General features: G+C 30.7%; 2 protein-coding genes across 2 annotated transcripts; both read left to right on the forward strand.

Annotated features, from left to right (window-relative positions):
• Positions 1-222: 222 nt before the first annotated feature.
• LOC133677527 (expansin-A4-like) lies at positions 223-1,488 on the forward strand. The gene is made up of 3 exons (XM_062099607.1): positions 223-454; positions 767-1,085; positions 1,179-1,488. The coding sequence occupies exons 1-3, from the start codon at positions 223-225 to the stop codon at positions 1,486-1,488; spliced, it is 861 nt and encodes a 286-aa protein (XP_061955591.1).
• A 19,852-nt stretch (positions 1,489-21,340) lies between these two features.
• Positions 21,341-24,181, forward strand: LOC133677710 (probable xyloglucan endotransglucosylase/hydrolase protein 32). The gene is made up of 4 exons (XM_062099839.1): positions 21,341-21,949; positions 22,093-22,193; positions 22,361-22,578; positions 23,517-24,181. The coding sequence occupies exons 1-4, from the start codon at positions 21,751-21,753 to the stop codon at positions 23,881-23,883; spliced, it is 885 nt and encodes a 294-aa protein (XP_061955823.1). The 5' UTR covers positions 21,341-21,750; the 3' UTR covers positions 23,884-24,181.
• The last annotated feature ends 600 nt before the right edge of the window (positions 24,182-24,781 follow it).

The following is a 24,781-nucleotide window of genomic DNA, read 5'->3' on the forward strand; positions in this document are numbered from 1 at the left end:
CATGCCTCTCCTAGCGGCCTCATCATTCCTTTGGATGCTCTCTAATATTTCCTAACCTATATAGTTAGGTACAACAGACTTGCAAAATCTAGCACTATATATACCTGTTGCCCCATCAAGGATATAGCATAACATCTTTAACATATCTCTCTCGAGAGAAATTATATAACGAAGGCTGTGCCAACTTGGTGTTTTATCAGATTGTTAACGCCAGCATATATAATGGCATCGCCTTTGAAACCTATGTTAGCAACATTGCTGCTTTTAGCCATTGCCTTTCCTAATTGCCAGGCAAAATTAAAACCTTCCCTCTCAGGAAAACAAGCCATTCACCATGCAATTCGACGACTAGCCCACGACATTGAACTTCCCAAAAGGCATAAACCAAAGTTCCAGCCAGGCACATGGAAGGAAGCTCATGCAACTTTCTATGAAGGCAGTTCAGGAACATTCGGTATCGATGCCTTCTTTTCCTTTTTTCCCTATTTTTTTTTTTTTACCCTTCACAAGTGATCGATGATCCTGCTCACCTTACAAAACGACCAAATCCAACTTCCAATATGGTCTTTTCGTTAGCTAAAATTCCATTCAATATTGCGTGGCTTCCTGCCAAGAGCAGTATGATGAGAACATTTTTCTATATTTCATTAAAAATATATTGTAAAAAAGAAACAAAGAACATCGAGTCCTCGCGCATCCGACGATATTAATTGTAACTACTAGTAGATTATTTTCATTGTTCCTGGACTAACGTTTTTTTGTACAGGGGGAGCATGCAATTACAAAGATGTTGCGGGCCAAGGATATGGCATGAATACAGCTGCACTGAGCAGTGTTCTGTTCAAAAATGGACAGGCCTGTGGTGCTTGTTTCGAAATCAAGTGCGCTGACAACCCTCAATGGTGCAAGCTAGGGCAGCCATCTCTCATTGTCACTGCAACTGACCATTGCCCACCAAATCCATCTCTCCCAAATGACAATGGAGGCTGGTGCAATGTGCCACGTGAGCATTTCGATGTAGCCAAGCCTGTATTTAGCCAGCTTGCTGAGTACGAGGCCGGCATTATTCCAATCCAATATCGCAGGTCACATGACTTTTCAATCTTTTCCCATTTGGCAATATTTTACAATTTAAAAGGGTTGAGTTTCTTAATTAAAAGGGTTCATTTTCCCTGCAGGGTTCCATGCCAGAAGCAAGGAGGTATTCGATTCACTATATTGGGGAATCCTTGGTTCTATCAGGTCATTGTGTGGAATGTAGGGGGAGCTGGAGATGTTGTTGGTGTTCAAGTGAAGGGAGATGACAAGCTCAAGTGGACGCAAATGGAACGAGATTGGGGGACAACTTGGAAAACCAGTGCTATTTTGCTTGGAGAGTCGCTATCCTTCCGTGTTAGTGCAAGCGATGACAGGGACTCGACTTCATGGCATGTTACCCCTAAAAACTGGCAATTTGGCCAGACATACGAGGGCAAGAACTTCAACTAGAAAGCAAGAAATTCCGAAGAGAAGATATTTGTGTTCTGATTGCTATAATACATAAGTCTGGCTTTATGATGTAGAGGCTAGAGGGAAACAATAGACAATAAATATTGGCAACATAGAATTCTGCTGAATAGATCACCACATAAAAATTTTAATTTGATATTTGGTTACTAAATATTTTCTTCTCCTAAACTAATTTGCTAAAATACAAGTTAAATAACTTTATTTATACTAATTTCATGTTTATCTTGAAATAAAAAAATCTAATAAATAATTGTGGAGTTATTATAAAGATTCCTAAACTAAATAGAAAAAAAAACATCATAAAAAGAAAATGTTTTTCTAAATTATTTATGAATAAAATTAATTAATTAATTAATTAATTTCCCCTCAAAATCCTTTTGCATCGGTCTATCCGAGTTGGAAAGATCTCATCCCTAAGTTCAAATTAATTTTGTCTCAATCTCATAAATGTCCAATCAAAACTTTCTTTTTTCTTCTTCGTTTTTTATATATAATAATTTTAGATATCAACTATAATTGTCAAATTATTTCTCATCCACTGTTTTATAAAGTAATGTATTGCAAATATCAAACTTCCTTCATCAACATATGTTATATCCATATAATCCTCAAACGAGTTTACCTTTATGATAATAGTAAATTTGTAATAAAATGGATCAACATAGTCTAAATCAATAATTTTCTTTTGTTAATCACCTTTAATGTTTTTTTTCAATCAATCTCCAACTTGAGGACACTATTAATGACATCATCTCTACCATTATTGTCATTGTTTATGCTATCATTATTAACATAATCATCATTAAAATAAATAATACAACAACTAACCACTAGGAATTGTTTGGTTCTAATACCTACAAACACAAATAAAAACAATACAAGAAAGACAACAAGCACAAACAACACAAAATTACATTGAATAAAGTCACCATATACAAATCATAATTCAGAATTTTATTACTAAATATTTTCTCTTTCAAGTGGATGTTAAAATATAAGTTAAACAACCTTATTTATATTAGTCCTAAGTTTTTTATACTAGCTAGTCCTAAGTTTACCTTGAAGTAGCAAAACATACTAATAAATAATTATAGAATTATTATAATGATTCTTAAACCAAATAGATAAAATAAAATTGTCAATCACAATAGTTGATTTCCTAAAATAAATAGAAAATAAAATAAAAATATCATAAAGGAAAATATTTTACTAAACTAAATACGAGCATAACTAAGAAAATATATAATTTTCTCTAAAAATCTTCCTACATCACTTTATATTAACAAAATTGATAGAATTTAGCATATAGTGTAGATTTATTCATATTTACTGCCATTATAATGATATATAGTTGTTGCAGAAGAGAATAACAATCCAATTGGTATCAATTGTTTTTACAGGAGATAAGAATGCTTTTTTATTAGCTTTGTTATCCACTAAGTTCCCTTCTCTTTATATTCTTCAAGTTCCACTATTAGAATTTTTATATTTACCGATGAAATTTTTTATCAGTATTTATACTATCATCATTCTATTGGTAATTAATTTACCGACGGGATCATAGACGGAAATGCTCTGTCAGTGAATTATTTATTGGTAATTTTTTATCTGTCGATAAATCCGTCAATAGTAAAAAACATTTACCTACTTCATTCCATTGGTACTTTCCTCGGGAAGCTTGCAATATAACCGATAAAAATATTGTATGCAATTCCGTCGGTGATTATTTAAAAACATATTTTTTAAAAATCTATTTAAGAAAACTAGAAAAATAATTAAATAATTAAAATATATTTAAAAATCCTATAAATAAATCAACTGAAAAATTGATCTCACATGAAAAAAATAATCTTACAACAACATTCATACAATTATTAAGAATAGAAAATTTTAAAAATAAAATAAAATAACAAATATAATGAAAAAAAACACGAATAAGAAGAAAAAAAAATCTTACCTTAATGTAGTTGAGAGTGAAGCTAAGAAGAAAAATAAATTCATAAGTATGTTAATTAAAAAAACTGACAAAAGAAAAAAAGAAAAGAGAAGAAGACATACTTGAGCGTGAAGGAGAATAGGAGTTGTGGAGAGAAGAGAAGAGAAAGAAAGGGATGTTGATGTTTTTTACATAAAAGGAGGAGGAGGAGGAAGAAGAAGAAGAAGAAGAAGAAGAAGAAAAGGAGGTCTATCTATTATGAATGAGGGATTCTAGTCTTTTTAATTGGGGTATTTTACCGATAGTTTTACCAGTGGATAATTAAATAATAATATTTTTAACCATTTCATCGGTGATTCCGTCTGTAATATTTAATTTAAAATTTTAATTTATTAATAAAATTTCAGAAACCATCAAATATCATCGACGATTTTTCAATCGATTAGTGATTTTTTCTGTAGTATTTAATTTAAATATTCAATTCAATAAAAAAAATAAAAAAACCCACCAAATAGCACCGACTTTTCAATTTGTTGGTGATTTTGTCTGTAAAGAACAATAATTAACAATGGAATTGAGAAATGAACAGTTCCAAAATTCTCTAAAAAATACCGACAGAAAATTCCATCGATAATTCCATTGGTAATTGACATGATGAACAATGTTAAGGAGATGTGAACAATGTACCAACGAATTTACCGATGGTATTAAAATCATCGGTAATTCCGTTTGTATAAATGACACGTCTCATACTTTTGATTTTTTTTATTTTTTTTTCACTGTAACACCCTCGGTATATACCGAGAGAATATTTTCATCGGTAAAATTCATTGTAATTTACCGATGAAAACATTATCTTGGTATTTCCGTTTGTATTTATCAATTTTCTGGTAGTGTTCTCCATTTATTTCTATGTTTTATCTTTATTTTTCCAATATCATTGTTACATCATCATTATTTTCATATATTGATATTTAGTTTCTCCTACTCCCAATTTTCATACAGTTATAACTGCCTCTGAATTCTTAATCACACTTAAGCTAGACTTGGTACAATGTTGTCATGAGTAAACCTCTCCTTCTTGGTGCAGATACACGATGGGAGATATCCAAAGAGATACGGAGTTATAAATTGAGTGACTAATGAAAGACCAATAGCACATTCTTAGCATTTCCGACACCATCTTAATCCAAAACATATATAGTTCTAACAAACTCAAATGATTATGCCTTTCAGAATTTAAGATGATAGGTGATGCAGAGAATGACTTTATAGGACAATAGGCAATTGCCTTCCTTATAATCTTGTCCGAGCATGCAAGTCATTTGATGTTTTTCTTTTCTTCTCTCTTTCTCTATTTTCTTCGTTTGCATTTTGCCTTGCTTCCAAACATTTTGACTGCTATGAGCGGGTTTCTAGCAACTTTGCTTTTGCATCTAGCCTCGAAGCCATCAATAGCTGATGTATTTGAATGACAGGATCAAGATTTTTAGGCATAATAAAGAATTATAGAAGTTTGTTTCAGCCAGTTATAATCACGATTGCCAAAAGATAAAACTCATATCTTTTTAATTTGGTTTTTTTTTATTTAACGGGCAATTGTTTTTTTTTTTTTATTTAATAGCCTTGAAATTTGTGAGACTTGAACTGGTGACCTGTAAGAAGCAAACTTATAACCTGACCGGTTAAAGTTTTTTTATATAGTATGACCTCTCTTGTGTAAAAAATGTCTTTGAGAATAGTCAACACCGGTCTTGTACTCGGGGTGATGACCAATTAATTGGATATACAAAGGCACTAAAGATTCTAGTAATGCTAGTTATTTTTTTTTTCTAGATTTTCTAGTTTGTTTAGGACTTTCACTACCAAAAAATCTACGAATACAAACGAAATTACCGAAAAAAATATTTCATTGGTATTTTGGCACTATATTTACTGACTAAATTGTTCCCATCACCATTCTGTCGGTATTTACCGACAGAATATTTCTATTGGTAAATACTGAGGGAATCCCAGTCGCAATAAAATGAATTTAAAAAAACCAAAAAGCACGACATATAATTTTTTGTGGACACTTTTACTGATGGAATTACAATTGAATTCAAACATTGAAAGTCGTACAGTGATGTGTCACTAATTATACCAATAAAATTGTCGATGGATTGACAAACGAAAATATTTTTTCGGTAATTCCATCAGTAATAGTTAATATATGACCTAGTCGACCCTTTCCTCCCTCATTTCTCCTTCTTCTCCTTTGCAACTAAACAAACCCCCCTTCAATTTTGAAACTAACAACCCCCCCACATCACCCCCCATCTCTACAAAACTCATCCTTCTTCGACTTTTCCAGTCACAACAATAATTTTATTGTGAATTTTTTATTTTAAGTAAGTAAATTTACCATTTTTAAAATTTTAATACAATTTTGAAATGTCAATTTTTATATTGCATATTTTTGCAGTATATGTATTTTTTTGTGTTTACTTGTTTTATATTTTTTTCTCTAACAAACTTGTTGTATGGATACATGATTTTGTACATCCTATGGTTTATTTTAGATTTTCTAAAATTATATTTGTTTGTAAATTTTGAAACTTAAGTCGAATTACCAACTTGGATGTGTTGTGATGATATAAATAGTGGCTTATTTAATGGATCCGTTTTATATTTTGTCAATTTTATTACTGAGTTGTAATTTCCGTAAATTAATGTGTATAAATTTATATGTACATAGATAATTGAAAATGAATTAAAAGAAGTAGAACTATTGAGGCAATGCATAAAAAGGACTCCAGTTAGATAAAAAGATCACGACCATATGACAATGTGTTGAACACGTGCCTCTACAGAGACTCTGTAGCTAGTAAAATGAACTTTGATAACTATGATAGATTGTTAGACCATAGGAGACATATTTAAAATTTGAGGAATGATTTGGAATTGGTGGTGTAAGACTTGAAAGCTATAAGCAAGGATTCAACTACTTTTCAGAGTTTTACACGAGTTGAGTATCAAGGCCTAAAACTAGGTTCCATATCTAGTTTTTTAGCCTTGTGTGACAAGTTGATCATTCATTTCAGTATGAGCATTCCTGCCAAAAAGAGTTCAACTTAACTTTTCTCCATTATTCAATTAGAAAAAAAAAGCACCAGAGCCTATTTGAATGTGAAAAATGTACTAGAACCTGTAGCACTAAAAGTCCTTAGTAGTGGAATACATAATTAATCCTTTTGATAATGACTTTATGCTCTCTCTAAGAGAAATCAACTCAATGTAAAATAGTTGATAGAGATTCATATCCGAGTGGAAGTATCTAGTGTGTCATGAAAAGAGCATCCTCGCTTCAATAAATGAAGGGAAGTGTCGTTAAGGCCAAATAACATGCATCCTTCTTTAGATGCTCAACCATTTAGGGGTAATACCAGGTCCCAACATGAAATAGAATGGTATATACAAAATTGATAACTACTACTTTAAACACCATCAAGGTTAAGGTTTTTACAACAATCACATGAAAATAAGTATGTGCAATATCCACCACCCATGATGGGAGATGTAGCAAAAGGAATCGAAAAAAGTACTTCTTATTCTACAGGATAGGGGGTTATGACACTGGAAAATGTTTTGCTCTAAAAAAACAAGAAAAAAAGGCTTATTGCAAAAGGCTATCTATAATAATTTTAAAAACAGATGAAATGGAAAGGAGAAGAAGTCGAGCCTTCTCACTAGTCTCTTTCATAAATCAATGTTATTCTCAGAGGAAATTCAATTGGTGGAGATCTAGTAAAAGAAAAAATAATTGTAAGATGTGAACGCACCATGGCCCAACATGGAGTTAGGCACAAACACGTCCTTGACCCAACATTGAGTTGGGCGTGCACGCATCACGGTTCAACATGAGGTTGGGCACGGGCACATCCCTTACCCAACGTGGAGTCGGGCGCGAGCGTAGACGCATTATGACCCAATTTGGACCTTATTTTGGGTTATAACTTTCATGTGATAACCCTTAAATGTGGGGGGGGGGTTAAAAACCATAACCGATCACTTAGACTAATGAGCTAATATTAAAACCCAAATAAAAAAATAACCCAAAATATGTTAAGTAAACAATACCCAAGCCTAAAAATAATAAAACAAGGCTGCCGATTGAAGATATGTGACATCCCATTAATGTTGCCTCAAGCTTAATAGCCCAAGAGATCAATTGCCGAACTCAACTCTTGTTTAAATAAACATAGTTGCTTACATTGTGTGTTTGTCAATTAAAGAAGCTGCCCCCCACTTTATCTCCTACGAAATTAATTAATGTAGCTGCTGAAATCAACTATTTATTAAACCATGAGCTGCTGTCGACTTATGCTAGGAATCCTTGCAAATTAAGACACCAATGCTTGCCGCTTACGTGTCCTCGTAAAATAAGGATACTTTGCCACTTAAAGTCTCCAATCCTGCGGACTTGCTCTTCTTAAAAACTCAAGGTCGCTGCTAACTTGACAATGAATAATTCCCCTCTTTGCTTTCTGCCCAAATTACTAAATGCCTTGGCTCCATCGATCAGTCCTTACTTAAGGGTATGATTATTATTTGTAGAAGTTTTGAAGGTTGTATTAGTTCAAATATTTTGAATTATCTTATTAAATATATTAAAAAAAATTTAGCTCTTGATCTTATAATGGACCAAAATAACATAGATTGATCATTTTACGAAATTTGTTTATGTTAATGAAATTGAAAAGACTAGTTATCATGTCATAACTATCAGCAAAAAGTTGAAACTACAAATAAAGATTATCATCGCCCATAAAATAGTTTTCAAACAAAAATGTTTATATCATGTAAGATAAAAGCTACATGATGTTATAGTTATCAAATCAGTCTAGGAGATGTTGATTTGTTGGATCAACTCGGGGGAATTAACGAGTTAACATAAATATATCCAAAAACAATGTTGTTTAAGAAAAATTTTTAAAAAAAATCTTATGAGTTGTCTTTGATGAATCCTACTTGGATTTATTCAAGTTAATTGAATCATAAATTAACACCTTTTAGGATAAAAATTAAAGTATTGTGTCGGCCATGTTGATTTTATCAAAGTTCTATATTAATCATGATAAAAGTCAAGACATTAGCTATTATATCATATATAACTTTCAATAAGAGACTGAATGTATAGAAAAAAACAATCACCACACATAAATTTATTATGAAGAATGTTTAGTTGATGATTTTCACTACATACCATTATAAAATCAAGATCTTTATTTTTATGTTAATGATGGAGATGATGCTTGATTTATATTTTTTTTATATTAAAACATTTTACTTTCTTAATATTTTAGCATTTTGTTTGTGTTGAATTATTTTAAGTAATTAAAGTTCTATTTAGTCTTAACACTTGATTATTTAGAAATTTTTAAATTATGTTTAAATGTTTGACATTGTGCAGTTTGTATTGCATAATTTCAAATTAATTTATCTTTAGATTTGAATTGAAATTATTTATATTAAATTAATATTTTGAATTATAGAGACACAATGAGAGAAAACAAAAGGCAGAATAAAATTAACAACTTTTGTATCAAATGATTATGCATGTGAGATACTATGGTCTCATTTATTTTTTGGGTAATAGTTTTATTTTGAAAAGTAGTTTTTATATAAAAAAAATAGATTATTGAATAATTGATTATTTTATAATGTGTGGCAATGCATAATGTATTTTCTAGCAATATTATTTAAATTAAAGTATTATATGTACTAATATATCAAATTAATATATTTTTATATTGTATATTAATATATCCTAATATATATATATTATTTCCTATATAAATATATTAGTAACTTATTATTTTTTAATAATATTATATTATAAAGTATTTTATTAATATATTATTAAAGTGCTATACCTATTTAGTTTTTTTAGTCAAAATGTATTCTGCTCTTTTAAACTAAAAAATTATTTCCTCCATCTAAAGGTTTATTTGTTTTACCGGAAAGTGAAATCCGGTGACCAGTTTTCTTATCATTTTTTTAATAATGTAACTAAATATAAAAAAATCAAGAAAATACTTCTCAAAAAAAATATTTCCCTACAAACAATATTTTAATCCACCGTCAAGAAATTTTCGAGATGAGCTAACATATAAATTTTCCAACGGTTTTAAAGGTGTACAGCTGCATTAATCCAGTGTCTTTCGAAGAATATTTGTCTAGTCTAATCCAACCCAGCATGAACCATAGAAAAGATGGAACAGCTATGTCCAGTGTCTCATCCCTCTAGTTTGTGTGTGTGTGTGTGTGTAAATGAAGCATGCTCCATATATATATATATATATATATATACTTATTTGGGTGTTTAGAAAATCCTTTATTTTATTTTAAAAAATGTTTGAATTAAATATTTTTTAATAAAAATGAGGACGATAGCATCATTTGAATTACATGGCATTGGTTAAAATATCCCATTAAGTGCATCTTTTTAATGCAAACAGTAAATAATAACTAACTTCATGTCACTAAAAATGGCTTATTAGAAATTCACTAGATAATATATTGTGCTGCGCTTCGGTGGGACCAGAATTTTTTAACTTAGGATCTTAATCATATATTTTTTTATCTAACTTAAATTTAAAATTAAATTATATAACAGTTATTATTACGTGACTCAATTAATTTTACATGTTAAAAAAACCTTGAACATTTAATAAACATGGTTTGATTTTAAAAAATAACATTTTTTACGTAAAAAAATATTGAAACATAGATTAATTTATCAAATCAACAACTTGGATCATGAACTTCATTGAGTTTAATAACTTTTTAAAAAATTATTTTTATTTAATTATATGATAAAAAATAGATGCTTGCAAAACTAAGAACCAACTCAATATCAAGATGTTTTTCTGAAACTATAATAACTCCGTAAAAAAATAAATTAAAATAAACTATAAAGCCTAATTTTCAATAATTAGGTATTTTTGGAATAAAGTTTTATTTAATAATATGATAAAAAATAGATACAAAAAAAAAACCAAGCACCAACTCAATGCTGACATATTTTTCTAAGATCATGATAACCCAATGAAAAATAAATCATGAAATTCAATTTATAATATTTTTTTGAAATTTTTATTTAATAATATGATAAAAAAATTGGACAATCATAAAACTGAGTATTAATCAAATACCGAGATGTTTTTCTAAAATCATGATAACCTCATATAAAAAATAAAATAAAAATTTAATTTTTAATAAACTAAATGTTGAAAGATGGAAATATAAAAGAAATCAATTTCTAATAAACTTAATAATATATATATATATATATATATATTGTGGTAATAAACAGTAACATGTGAGGAGTGGTGTAGTGATTCCCCTTCCTCATATAGCTTTTGCTAATTTCGTGCATATATGTACGTGAAGCTGAAGTCGTAGCTAAAAGGAAAGGAAAAGAGCGAAGACAAAATTGGAGAGGAAACAAGTTGAGTTGAAAGCACTAACATTAGACCCAAAAAGAGACAAAGATGATCCACCATATTAAAAATAAAAAAAATAAAAAATAAAAAAATCATCGTACGCATACACGTCCTCAGCTAAGCTGCATGATTTGTCGGTCGAGTGGGTCCATTTTCGTTTTCACCCGCCTTCACTGTTGGATTTTCTTTTAATATTTTTACTATTATCATATTGATTAATTTTTAAAAAATATATATTAAGATGTTTTTTTTATTTTTTTAAATTTATTTTTAATATTAATACATCAAATCAAAACAACTTAAAAATAAAAAAAACATTTTATTTATTTTAAAAATACTTTTAAAACATAAAAAATAAACCAGCTCTCGTTGATAGATTGCGTGGCCGACACATTAGTGTCACCATACGACCTCCGTTTAATGTAAAATTGGTGTCCCCTTCCCCTTCATGGTTTGGTCTGCAATAAAGGCTCTTGTCTGCAATTTGCTGTTGTGGTACAATGGTACAACTCCAATGCCATGCTGTATTTAGTTCACACGTGGCGTCTAACCGACAGCATTTTACTCTTTTTAATAGTCGCTGGTGTTGTTTTTTAACATAATAGATTGAATTATGTCGACAAAACTTTCATCTTATTTAATTTTAACGAAGAGTTCAATTAAAAAGGTTTTATTTATTTATTTTATTTCTCAATTTTATTCATAAATTTTTTTTACTTATTATTATAAGGTTATTATAAAATTGATAGAAACAACTAGTTATATTATAGTAACTCTTATATAATTTAATTTTAAATTTAAATTAAATAAAACATTTAATAAAAATATTTTTTTAATGCCAATTTTATATTAGATTTTTTTCTCGGCCAAAAAATATGTTATTTTTATTATTATTATATCACGTCAGAGTAATTCTTATATAGTTTAATTTTAATTTTAAATTTAATAAATAATTAAATAAAAAAATTTCAAGGCTAATATTCTAACTCAAATTTAATAAAAACACCAATAATTTTTTCCAATCTTAATATTTTTTATTAAATTAAAAAAAATTTAATTTCACCCACCAGATGGCACGTACGGTAAACTAGTTCTATCTATGTTACAATTAATATTTTAATTAGCTAGTTGATAAATTAGTGTTTTAGCATGTCTAATAAAAATAATATTCATAAATAATAATGGATTCCTAAAATAAATATGTTTCGTTTTACAATTTAATGTGGTCTCTAATATATTTATTATACACACTTATATGCGGGCAGAATTGTTTTTGCTGTTTGTGCTTATAATTTATATACACGGAAAATAACATTTCACCTCCTCTTAAAATATATTGATTTTATCAACTTCTTCTCAAAATTTTATTTTCTATCAATTATTCTCTTGACATTTCATGTTTTATTAATAAATTATTTTCATGTATTTATCAAAAACCAACAAAAAAATACCTTTTTATTTCTTGCTAAATATGTTAATATATGTAGATTGAAAAACGTTTAGAATTAACTTAATTTTAAAATTAAATTCAGATATATATTCCTTGATCTATCCTTTTACCTTCAGCTTTCTGCTTAATAAATTTTCACTTTCTCCACACCTTCATCACATGAGAGCCATCATGTCCAATTTCGTGACTCGAAAACCATGATAGAAATTTCCACACCTTACTATCAATTATTCATTTGATTTATTTTTCTAAAATAAATCAAATGCTCAATTATATGTTCAAATATTATTTTTAATTCTTTTATTTATGGATTTAAAGAAAAATTAGTAAATTTAGCTTTATGTTTATTTTTTACATTTATTGTATTTTATGTGCTTAATTATTTGAAGTTACTTTGCGTTCAAAATCAAATTCCATATAAATCTTTCATAGGTATCATGAAATTATTTTTTTGGAGTTGATTGATAAATTAACTACACTTTTAGAGGTATTTAATATTTATATATATGCAGAAAATGAAGTCCTTTAAATTTAACAAACACAACATTGGCGGAGATAACTTCTTTTTTTTTTTTTTTTGAAATTCCTATTTTATAAGAAAAAAGGATAGCTTTCTGACATTTGATCACAAAGATGGGATGTTTGATAATAAATTCCATTTTATTTGATAGAAAAGGTTGTGTCAGTGCCAATTAACTCAAGAATGTCGTTTTCAAAGATGAAAGATAAAAAATATTAAAAATATAGTTTAATTAATTATATTATAAATTTATTTTTTAAAAATTATTAATTTAAATTCTATAAATCTTAAAATTACTAAAAACTTATATAATCGTTAATTTCAGAACCTATAAAATTAATCGAGATACATATAAACTCATCTGGATACCAACATTAATAATAATAAAAAAAAATAAAAAATTCCATTCATATTGCATAATAATTGAGATGATCTTGATTGTTTCCGTAAAAAGTTGCTAATAGGACTAGGAGAATAATTGAGACGATCAATGCCCTCTCAATTTAATTTCTTCCTTGGGTAAATAATGTTCATACATATTACTCCAAGGATGACGACGTTATCTTATCAATGATATGCAAACACACAATACAAGATATTGGCCCGGGAGGAATTTCCAACCGCATGTTGAAATTCAAATATTCAACTTTTAAACTGATGATAGAGTTTATGGCGAAGGAGAAGATTCACAACCGGAATATTGGATAATACTGATAAAATATTCGTTTGGTAGTTAAATATTGATTTTGTTGGAAAAAATTAAAATCATGAATGGAAACTGATAGTTGAAAAATTTATCATCAATGATTTTTGTTATGTCAGTTATTATATTAATAATATAATCATTAATGAATTTATAAATTAAAAAAACACTTCAAACAAAAAAATATTTATCAGCAGTATTCTGTCAGTAGTTTCAACAACTCATCAATTAAATGAAAACTTATTAATTAGATTCAAACCCTTAACCAAGTTGTCTTGACATCCCAAAAGCAACCTCGGGCCTTGCCATCCAGCAAGTCCTAACATAAGAGGTAGATCTCTTAGTTTCAACCTCCTAAACATTCCTCCTTTCTAGGAGATATTTTTTGTATTCTTTAAAAGATGCTGGGCAAAATAACTTGGAAAAGTTTCCTCCCCAATGATCTCATAGTCCCTCCAGAGATTTCTCTCGTAGACATGAACTTCTCCCAATATATCATCAGTCTAGAGGTGAACCTTCTAGCCACCGCGAGATTGAAGTTAACCATCAGCCCCACCATTCCATGCTAGAATTCTTTAGCTTCTAAAGCTTATTAAACAACAGTAAGGAAAAATCATGAAATAAATACTTACAAGATGAGGTCTACGATTCTTATGAAATAAAGGGATCATATTTATCTAGTTGACTCTTATACACCCTCATCCCTAAAAAGTACATCTTTAAAAAGATTACTTTGAACAACTTTAAGGGCCTTATAGATCCATAAGAACACGTCCAAAATATGTATAGAAACCTTGACTTGGTCATCTAAGATAGTGATTCTATGTACAAGACCTCCTCTACGACCTTTAGAGGGTCAACATGAGCTTGGTATAATAACCTAGAACCAGACTCTATCATGGGTTTTAATAACCTCTGTGCTAAACTCATGTCATGATTTAGCACCAGTATACTCGCTAAAAGAAGCTCTACGAAACTATTCAGCATTACTCATTTAAAAAGGAATCCACCAGGGCATATTTGAAGAGGTTCAACAAAGAAATGTTAAAGTTAAAAGAATTGATTGAGCTATTAGTCTTAAAGGCTTTGATAAGTAGAGTAAGGGAACATTCTATATAGAAGGATTTATATATTTTACTAAACAAAGGCCTATTAAAGGTAAAACAAGTCATGAAGAATCACATACAGGTATAGGAAGCCAACATGTTGATGCATAGACCTCCCCGTTTCTACCAGGAAAATGAGGATGAGAAACCATTCAAATGGAATCGTTCTCCTAGCAAAGATAATAATTCTAATAATGGTCAGGAAAGGCTAGCAAGGGAAAACATACAATACATTGAGAGGACACATATGACTTCCTTAAATGCCACCCTAACAGAAGTCCTTACAACCATCAAGGGAACATACTTTGTTCAATATCCACCTTCTATGGTGTCAACTCCACACATATGGACCTTTAAGAATTTTGCTTTCACCATAAGGATAAAGGGTATGATACGAAAGTTTGCTTCATACTAAAGAAAAAAAATTAAGAGGTTGATAGCCAAAGGCTATTTTTTTTTCAAAGGGCATGTCTATATGGAACGTGATAGAGAAAAGTCTATCCAGCCTGCCCAAAGCCTACCTGAGATCTATGTGATTCTAAGGTGCATCTCAGCTAGAGAAAGTATGGAAAACATGTCCTCACAATGACTCATTAATAGAACCCACAAAACAAGTTATAACTTTTACTCTAAAATATTAAGAAGGGGTGGCTTACCCCTATGTGGATGCACTGGTAATTCTCATAATTCTAGCCAATCATCAAGACTACAAGGTGTTGGTAGATGATAGGAGCTCAGTTACCATCTTATCCAAAGATGTGATGTCCTAGATAGGGATAGATCCCTCAAGGATGATTCTTGTAAAAAAAAAATTGTTAGGATTAAAGGGCTAGGAGTGTTAGTGAAGGGTGCTTTAGATATCTCAATCACAATAAGTACCTACCCTAAGTGCTTTATCCTTCAGCAAACCTTTATAGTGATAAGAATAACTCTTACTTACAACACCATAATAAGAAGACCTTTTTTGCATTAGATCAATGAAGTCATAAGCATATGATATTTGACCTTAAAATTCTCTACTAAAAAAAAGTTGTCATTGTAAGAGAAAACCAAAAAGCTTCAAGGAATTGTGTCTTTGAATGCCTAAATGCAAGAGGTCTTTGGTTATAGACCACTAAGGGTCTTTGAAGAAGAGAGTAGAGGTCAGAACTGAGGCCAAATAATAGTTAAAAAAAGTATCTTTGTGGTAAGAAGATAGGGTTGTTACCAAGATAGGCTCCGCATTGGAACCACCTCAATAACAATTATTGATAAATTTATTCCTCACCTATAAAGGCTAATTTTGATTTCAACACTTTAAATATGCCAAAGATCAGCCTAGAGATAGTTGCTTACAGACCTTAAGTTGACCTAACTTTCCTTTGTATTCGACAAAAGAAAATATATTTTAAGGGGGAAGACAACATGCAATACCTATAGAAACGGATACACTATTAACTGTTGAGTTTATCAGTGAGGTCATGTATCTGTATTGGTTAGATAATATGGTTATGGTGAATAAGAGTACTGGAAAGTGGAGGATGTGTGTGGACTTCACTAACCTGAATAAAATATGTCCAAAGGATAGTTTTCACTCCTAATGATTGATAAATTGGTAGATTCTACAACTGTCTTTGAGTTCTTAAGCTTTTTAGATGTTAATTTAGGGTACTCCCATATTTTTATGTATCTAGAAATATAAGAAGACTTCTTTCATTACATTAGGAAAAACTTTTTGCTACAGAGCAATCCTATTGGCTTGAAAAATAAAAGGGTTATTTACAGACAGATAGTTAACAAAGTGTGCAAACACTATACTATAAGAAATATGAAAGCTTATATGGAGACATGCTAGTTAAAAACATGACTTTTAAACAACATTTAAAGGACCTAGAAGATGTTTTTTCTTGGTTTTGGGCAAATGTCAAATAAAGGTGAATCCTTTCAAGTACATGTTCGCCATTAGAGGAGGAATTTTTTTGGATTTTTCTAACAACAATGAGGAAAAAGAACCCAATCTTGAGAAGATTAAAGTAATACTGGATATGAATCATCCTTAAAAGGTTAAATTTGTTCAACACTTCACTAAGGTTTGATCGTCTTTAACAGATTCATATCCAAGCTAGAGGAATGCAACCTACCTTTCTTTTAGATCTTGGAGAATATTATAAACTTTAAATGGACACTAGATTGCTAGAAAGCTTTTGAGAACTTAAAATTTATCTCTTCTCTCCTAAAATCTTGTCACAGCCAAGACAAACTGAGAGTTTGTTCCTCTATCTTAAGGTTTCTAATCAGGCAGTTAGTGTCGTGTAAGGGGAAAAAAAGCATACAACACCCGGTCTACTATTCTAGTTGAACTCTTCATGATATAGAAATAAGATACCTAAAGTAGAAAAGAAAACATCTTCATCCCCTAAGGTTCCCTAGTAATGGTAGGGGAAGAACTTCTTTAATAAGAAGAACTACCTCCCCCTACCAGAGGTGGATGTTGGGGTTCCCCCCTCTAGTTTTGGGGCCTAATCTAATGAACCCACGTCCCCTACCATTTCCTCTATTTTTTAGTTGGAACCTGAACTTCTCACTAGATGAGGCAATATCCTTTATTCCTAGGGTCAAATCTAACTCTTTTTTATCCATTTTTCTGTTCAAAAAGAAGGAGAAAGAAATATTTGGTGGAAGATACCTATAAGGACAATTTATTCTTATAATGAAGCAAACTAGCTCAGAGATTCTTCAAACAAAATTGTTTTTACAAATATTATAATGAGTAAAAGTAAAAAGAAAAAATTGAAGCAAGAATGGTTAGGGTTATAATGGAAATAACTTTTCACCCTCGTTGTTAGATGAATGACCTTTCATGTCATCTCAGATCTCCAAATATCTAATCAATTATTGCATTGAATGCACGCTGCCATTTTGTTTTCTAAAAGACACCTCTTTTAATACAGATCGGCCACCTGACCATCTCTTGCAGTAAGAACAAGCCACCTAGCCATAAAGAATCCTAACAATTCTACACGGGACACAAATCTCATTGGAAAGGTAAAAAGTCTTTAACTAAAGCTGGTAACCTTTTAAATCTTTGTGTATTTAATACGTAAAGACTTGAGGAGCTACTGATGGATCAATGTATTATATATATGTGTGTGTGTGTGTGTGTGAGAGAGAGAGAGAGAGAGAGTGCACCCGTGTGTGTGTTGTGTCATACATTTACTTAAAAGCTCAAAATTAAAAAGGCCAAAGGTAAGGTTATAACCTAATGTATCCATACTTGGCAAAATGCCAAACCCATATGATATGGGTCTAGCTTAATTCCAAGCCTAACATCTTTCAGTTTAGCCACATATTACACTTCTGGTGCATATGGGTCTTGCAAGATGCTAGACTCAATATTCTTGAGTTCAATTATGCACTGAGCCCAAATGCATATGAGTCTAGCAAGGTGTCAAACCCAACACCATTGGATTCAAAATCATTCCAAGTCCATATACATATAGACTTGATAATCTTTTTAGGCCCCATATTAGCTTATAAGAATTTGTTTATTTATTTTTATGTCTTTTGACATAAAATATTAAAAGCCAATACTGATCATCTCCCTATATCCCTAGATGCATAAAAATCTTCTAAGGAGCCAACCATATTTCCATCAACATTACTATTGGGTAACAAATATCTATTTATCATTGATATTGCGTAAATGATATATATCCTTCATTAATGTCATCATAAGAAGATGTTGATTCAATCCTTTTATTTAAGTAACATGACAAAGTTCATAGGCTATATATACCCTTTAAACCACTCAAGTGTAGGGCTCACACTTTTTCTATTCTCTAAAATATTCATACTCTCATTTTCTGAGTATTTATCATACACAACTAAGAACACACACTCTTGTTCTTCGAATTAAATATCAATTTTCTCATTTATTGCAATTTCCTATTAAAAATTCATTGAATTTATTATTAGATGGTTCCTAAATCCAACTAAAAAAGAATATTTTACAGGTGTCAAACATTCTATTACCAACCATCAATTTGATGAACTCTGAAGAAAGGAACATTTAAGTAATATTGTGATTATTCAAACACTAAAAAAACCTCATTCCTAGGCATATTTAATATTTAGAACATCATCACTTTGCTAGTTTCAAGCTTCCATTTTTGTTTTTGTGTGTGAAAAAAATTGTTACATGCAAAATTATGAAAATTAAGATTAAAATAGAAATTAGAAAGGGATTGAAATGAGAATTTATTATCGGAGGGTCCCTAAATCCCATTAAAAAAACTATTTTGAAGGTGTCAGGTCTTCTATTATCAACCATCAATTTCATGAACTCTAGAAAAGCGAACATTGAAGTGATACTATAATTACCCACAATTCAAACACTACAAAATCCTCATTCCTAGGCATATTTAATATTTAGAACATCATCACTTTGCTAATTTCAAACTTTCATTTTTGTTTTTGTGTGTGAAAGAAATTGTTACATGCAAAACTATGAAAATTATGATTAAAATGGAAATTAGGAAGGGATTGAAATGAAAATGATTTGGGAAAAACCTTTGGATGTTATAAATAATCTCACACCTAACATAAATCCTAATCCTTAAAAGAAAAAAAAGATTTTTTTTATTAAAAGTATATAATTAATAAATAATTCAATATTATTATGGTTCTTAAACTAAATAAAAAACTAATATAATTTAAAAAAATAATTAATGATCCCAAAAAGCTCATGCATTGGTCTCTCAAATTGGAAAGAACTTATTTATAAATTCAAATTATCTTGATTTCATAAATAATCCATAAAAAATTCCGAAGGCTTTTTCCTTTTTCCTTTATCTTTATCAACTTCATAAGCTAGAGATTGCTTTGGTACCTCCATGCTGACAATTGAATATGTTGTAATGACAACATCATACTTTGATAGCTCAAAAGGATCTTTCATTCGATTGCTTCTATGGTATACCAGAACAAAGAGGTTAGCTATTACAAAACACTTGTGTGTCTTTAAGTCTTAAGGATCTTTCGTTTGATTGCAGAAATGATAAAATACTAGAAGTTGATTGTTGCTTGTCTTTGTAAACAAAACTATTGTTTCCATCACTTTTTGAACACTTTCTATTGATACTTTTATATGTATTGTTTTCGTCATTAGAGGCTACACCCTCCTCTACCTTCTCAGAATAATCATCAATAAATCTCGCTCTTTACCTTGACAGGTGGAGTCATAGGTACAAGGTTTTAGTATAATGGAAAGGAAAGAAGTGTGTCTTTATCTTCTTAATCTTGTCTCAGTCATAAATCTTGAACTTGCCCTGTCACTTGTCGATTCTCTTCAACTGCTCTCACCATGCAGAGGCACGATCCTTAAGCCCAATGGTGATCAACTTCAACTTTATCCTCTTCGAGACCTCATTGTACTAAAATATATGTTCCACCTAATGAAGTTAATCAATAAATTCCTTAGCTTATAGGAGCTTGCAAACTTGGGGAGTTCCATTGTAAAACTTAGATCTTCATAGTGATCATCCCAAACACAAAGGTTGCTATCTCTGATCACACTCGTGATATGGGTTCTCAAAACTAGATGTTGAGTCACAATCATTTATTTCATGATCATCCAAATCCTAATATGCCAATTGACAAGCTAGTTGTGAAACCTAACTTTATAAATACTTTAATTATTAGTTTGTTAACTTTGGGCTTCTAGGAGGAACTTCCTTATTTAGAAACCAAAATCCTCCATCATGACCTCATCTTATTTTATGATCTCTAGCCATGATGATCAAATAGTACAACAAAAAACAACTTGAAAAGTTATTAATGTCACGGGATGTTATGATTCAATTCATGAATTAGCTCACTAGAGCTCATTGTATTTTTTTGATTGTTTTAATAATAAATTGATATTAAGATGAAAATCAAGAGACATTGAGATGAAAAAGTCTTGAAAAAAAAAAACTTAGACATTGTAAATAATCTCATGACAATATAGAAAAATCTGAGCAATATTTTGAAAAGAAAAAAAGAAATAAAATAGACAATTTTATTTATACTAGTTATAAGTTTAGATTTTAATCTTTAAAGGGAAAGCCCTAATTAAAAGGTATATAGCTAATGAAACATCTTTCTAAATAAAATAAAGGAAACAAAATAACTTAGAAAAATAAATAACAATCCCAAATTTAGCCTTAAGCTACAACAATTGTGGACTCGTTTGATGACTCAAACAACATGAACACAACATCATCACCTTTAGTTTTCCCAATTACCCAGGCAGACACACGCTCATAATCAAATCTAACATGGGACCCCGTTTCAGATACCTTATGGTCCACTCAATTAATGAAGAACAGAGGATCAAAGACCCGATAACTCACATTTGTTTCACAAAATTGACTAAATCAGAATCTAACCCACATTTCATCCCGCTTGGTCTCGGAGCTGACATCCCTATGCCTAAAGAGGAAATTGGGTCGGCAAAAGTTTTTTTTTTTTAAAAAAAAATAAACAATGATTTAGGTTATTCCACCTTTGTCATGTTAAAAGCTGAGAGACAAGAATACGTGTAGCTTTTGAATTAGAAAGAGACTTTGGTCCAAAAGTCCAATTTTCTATACTCACAGAAACCTAATAGACACCTGCTTACCATTCTCTCCCTACCTTTATTTCCAACCACGAAACCCTAATCTTACACAGGTTTTCCCATAAATATAAGGAAAGAAAGTTGTTGTGAAATGGACAAAAATGCAGTGTTCACTTACTGCAACCTGGGTTTATGTTAAGATACGAACTGCCATATTTTTATCTAAATTTACAAGTATAATTTCTGATTCTCTGACCCTTGATGAACAACAAATCACTACCCATCAATGGAGGAAGGGGACCCGCTAATCTCTTCCCTTCTTTATCAACTGTACCACTGCCAGCCATACTGAATTCCTCCACGTAACATTGCCTTCTGATCTCTCACTCTCTGCATTTATACACACACACACACTCTATTTCCTCCATACAGGTTCTCCACATCCTAGCGACTCCCTCATTCATGGCTCTCTTTCCCTTACTTCTTCTCATTCTTATGGTTCCTTCCTCTAGTAATGCTCAATGGCCACCTTCACCTGGCTACTGGCCAGGTTCTAGGTTCAGGTCAATGAGCTTTTACCAAGGATACAGAAATCTCTGGGGTTATTCACATCAACGAGTAGACCAGAATGCGTTGACTATCTGGCTAGATAGCACATCAGGTTTAACTCGAGTCCATTAGCTACCTGACATTATAATGCGTCTCTGCTAGCTGTCTGAATTAATTTTTGTTAGGTATCTAATCATAAAGCTTTCTGCACATTTAATTTATCATAATCTATTGTTTTTTTTATCTTCGTAACAGGGAGTGGATTTAAATCAGTTAAACCATTTCGATCAGGGTATTTTGGCGCTTCCATTAAGCTCCAACCTGGCTACACTGCGGGAGTTATAACAGCTTTCTATGTGAGGATTGGACTAAATTATATATGCTCATAATAATTTACTGTAATACGTACCTTTCTCTGCTAGTATTACTCTTCTTTAATTAACACAGTAGTCGGTATAGTATATATAAAGATGTTCTTGTATTAATGTCTAATTAATTAATATTTGTAATCAATTAATGGCAGCTTTCAAATAGCGAAGCTCATCCTGGGTACCATGATGAAGTGGACATAGAATTTCTCGGCACAACATTTGGGAAGCCTTACACTTTGCAGACCAATGTTTACATCAGAGGAAGTGGGGATGGGAGAATCATTGGGAGAGAAATGAAGTTTCATTTATGGTTCGATCCAACCAAAACCTTCCATTATTATGCCATTCTTTGGAGTCCCAAGGAGATCATGTAAGTTAACCACTACAGTGATCACCTATAATATTTTACAACCAAGCAAGTTAAAAATGTTTTTTTTATTTCGAGGGCAACTCAACTGGTCAAATATTGAATTTATTTTTTAATGATCATGAGTTCGAGTCTCTTCAGGGTTACTAGATGCTTACATGACTGTTAATTTTAAGACTCATGAAATTAATCGAGATATATACAAGTTGGCTCGAACACTCACATTAATTAAAAAAAAATCTTCTTCTAATTATTATTTTTTTGAAATTATGTATATATTTTTTTGACACAATTCTTGGGCGAGTAATTATTTTATTAACTCAAGATTTCTAATTGATCACATGTTTAATTACTAGATTAAAAGATATAAATTAATGATAGTATTCAAACAAGAGATTTTCTCATTTTTCTTAGTTGATCACGTACTACTCGACTGTTATTGTTGAGCTACTAGCTAGCTCACGAAGCTTCTTCTAATTAATTAGTAAAGAACCAGGTTATAGTCTGTTTATGATCGGCGAGGACAGGAAGAAGTTTCCTGTGAGAGGGTAAGAAAATAACATTATTTATGTGGTGATTTTCTCTCTGGCATTTAGCATCATTACTGTCTCTTCACTTAAATAACGAGCACATTTGTTTTTATATTGTTTGAATATGATGATTTTAAAAAAATAAAAATATTATTATAATATATTTTTAAATAAAAAATATTTTTAAAAACAACATTATAAAAAAAATATATCAAACATGCTATTATTATATGTTGTGTCTTCTACAACATCAATCATAAATTCGTTTTCCCAGCTGGCCTCAAAACCAAACGTACATTGCAGCATTAGTAAAGAGCAAGCAACAACACCTATGAGACTTGTAGACAATGATCATGTCACATCGCATTCATATATATTAAATTTGTAAATTGTAATGAATAAATGTTTCAGATTCCTCGTGGATGATGTGCCCATTAGGAGGTACCCGAGGAAAAGCACGACAACCTTTCCACTGAGGCCGATGTGGGTGTACGGTTCCATCTGGGATGCCTCATCTTGGGCTACTGAAAACGGAAAATACAAAGCTGATTACAGATATCAACCATTTGTTGCTAGTTACACCAATTTCAAAGCAAGCGGCTGCTCAGCCTATTCACCAGCCTGGTGCCACCCTGTGTCCGCCTCTCCGTTCCGGTCGGGTGGGCTCACAAGGCAACAATATAGAAGCATGAGATGGGTCCAAAGACACCACATGGTCTATGACTATTGCAAGGACTACAAGAGAGACCATTCCCTAACACCTGAGTGCTGGGGTTAATACAAGTGATTGCTTGGAACATTGATGTGTCCGCTCCTGTATAGGAAAATGGAAATCACCTGGAAAAAAAAAAGGAAAAGAAAAACAGTAGAACTTGCCTTGTGATTTCAGATTTTTTGTCTTTTATTTATGGAGGTGTCTTGAGATGGTTCCTCGCTGGCTAAAGACATTATGCATGCCAGAGCAGTTGAGCGTCCAAGGCTCCCGAATGGAAAATTTGTTTGATTCGTCCAGTGTTCGAACAGTATGTGTGCTTTCTTTTATTTTTTAATAAATTAAAAGTATTTTTGTACCTTCATATTTTAGATTTTGTTATTTGATCTCTGAATATATATATATATATATATATATGAGTATTTTGCGGTGAATATATGAAAAGGCATCAACAAAGTAGGATGCCCAAAATTTGTTGGTGTTTCCACATGGTCCGTGTCTTTTTATTCATGGTGCTTGTTTTACGTTGTTTTAATCATCTCTTCTAACCTTATTTGTGTTTGAGTTTATACTTTATAGTTTATTTGGCTTTTATGTTAAATTAATAAAAAAAAAACTAAAATAGCAGAGGTTTTTATTATATCTCTTCTTAAAAAATATTATTAATTAACATAGTATTTTGTTTTTTTTCCATCAATACCTTTTTTTATCTTTTAATATTAGATTTGTTTTTTAATAGGATACCATATTCTCATGGCTCGAATCGCAAATTTAACGGATTAACTCAATTCACTCAGATTGTTTTTTCTTTTTTTTAATTAACTAGTTTTTTCAAATTTATTATTTAATATTAGATTGAATCAATGTTTAAATTATCATTTAATATTAGAATTGTTTTTTATTGGGTTATCTTAATTTCATGAAACGAATCGTGAGTCTAGAGGGTTAACTCGGTTGATTCAGG

This window comes from Populus nigra, chromosome 17 (assembly GCF_951802175.1).
Source record: "Populus nigra chromosome 17, ddPopNigr1.1, whole genome shotgun sequence".
Lineage (NCBI taxonomy): Eukaryota > Viridiplantae > Streptophyta > Magnoliopsida > Malpighiales > Salicaceae > Populus > Populus nigra.

Excerpts from the sequence above, each read along its gene's own strand:
- LOC133677710 (XM_062099839.1), top strand. The coding sequence starts at position 21,751 with ATGGCTCTCTTTCCCTTACTTCTTCTCATTCTTATGGTTCCTTCCTCT. Across the intron at positions 22,194-22,360 it reads GAGTTATAACAGCTTTCTAT|CTTTCAAATAGCGAAGCTCA; the intron begins GTGAGGATTGGA and ends AATTAATGGCAG. Across the intron at positions 22,579-23,516 it reads TGGAGTCCCAAGGAGATCAT|ATTCCTCGTGGATGATGTGC; the intron begins GTAAGTTAACCA and ends TAAATGTTTCAG.
- LOC133677527 (XM_062099607.1), top strand. The coding sequence starts at position 223 with ATGGCATCGCCTTTGAAACCTATGTTAGCAACATTGCTGCTTTTAGCC. Across the intron at positions 455-766 it reads AGGCAGTTCAGGAACATTCG|GGGGAGCATGCAATTACAAA; the intron begins GTATCGATGCCT and ends TTTTTTGTACAG. Across the intron at positions 1,086-1,178 it reads ATTCCAATCCAATATCGCAG|GGTTCCATGCCAGAAGCAAG; the intron begins GTCACATGACTT and ends TTTTCCCTGCAG.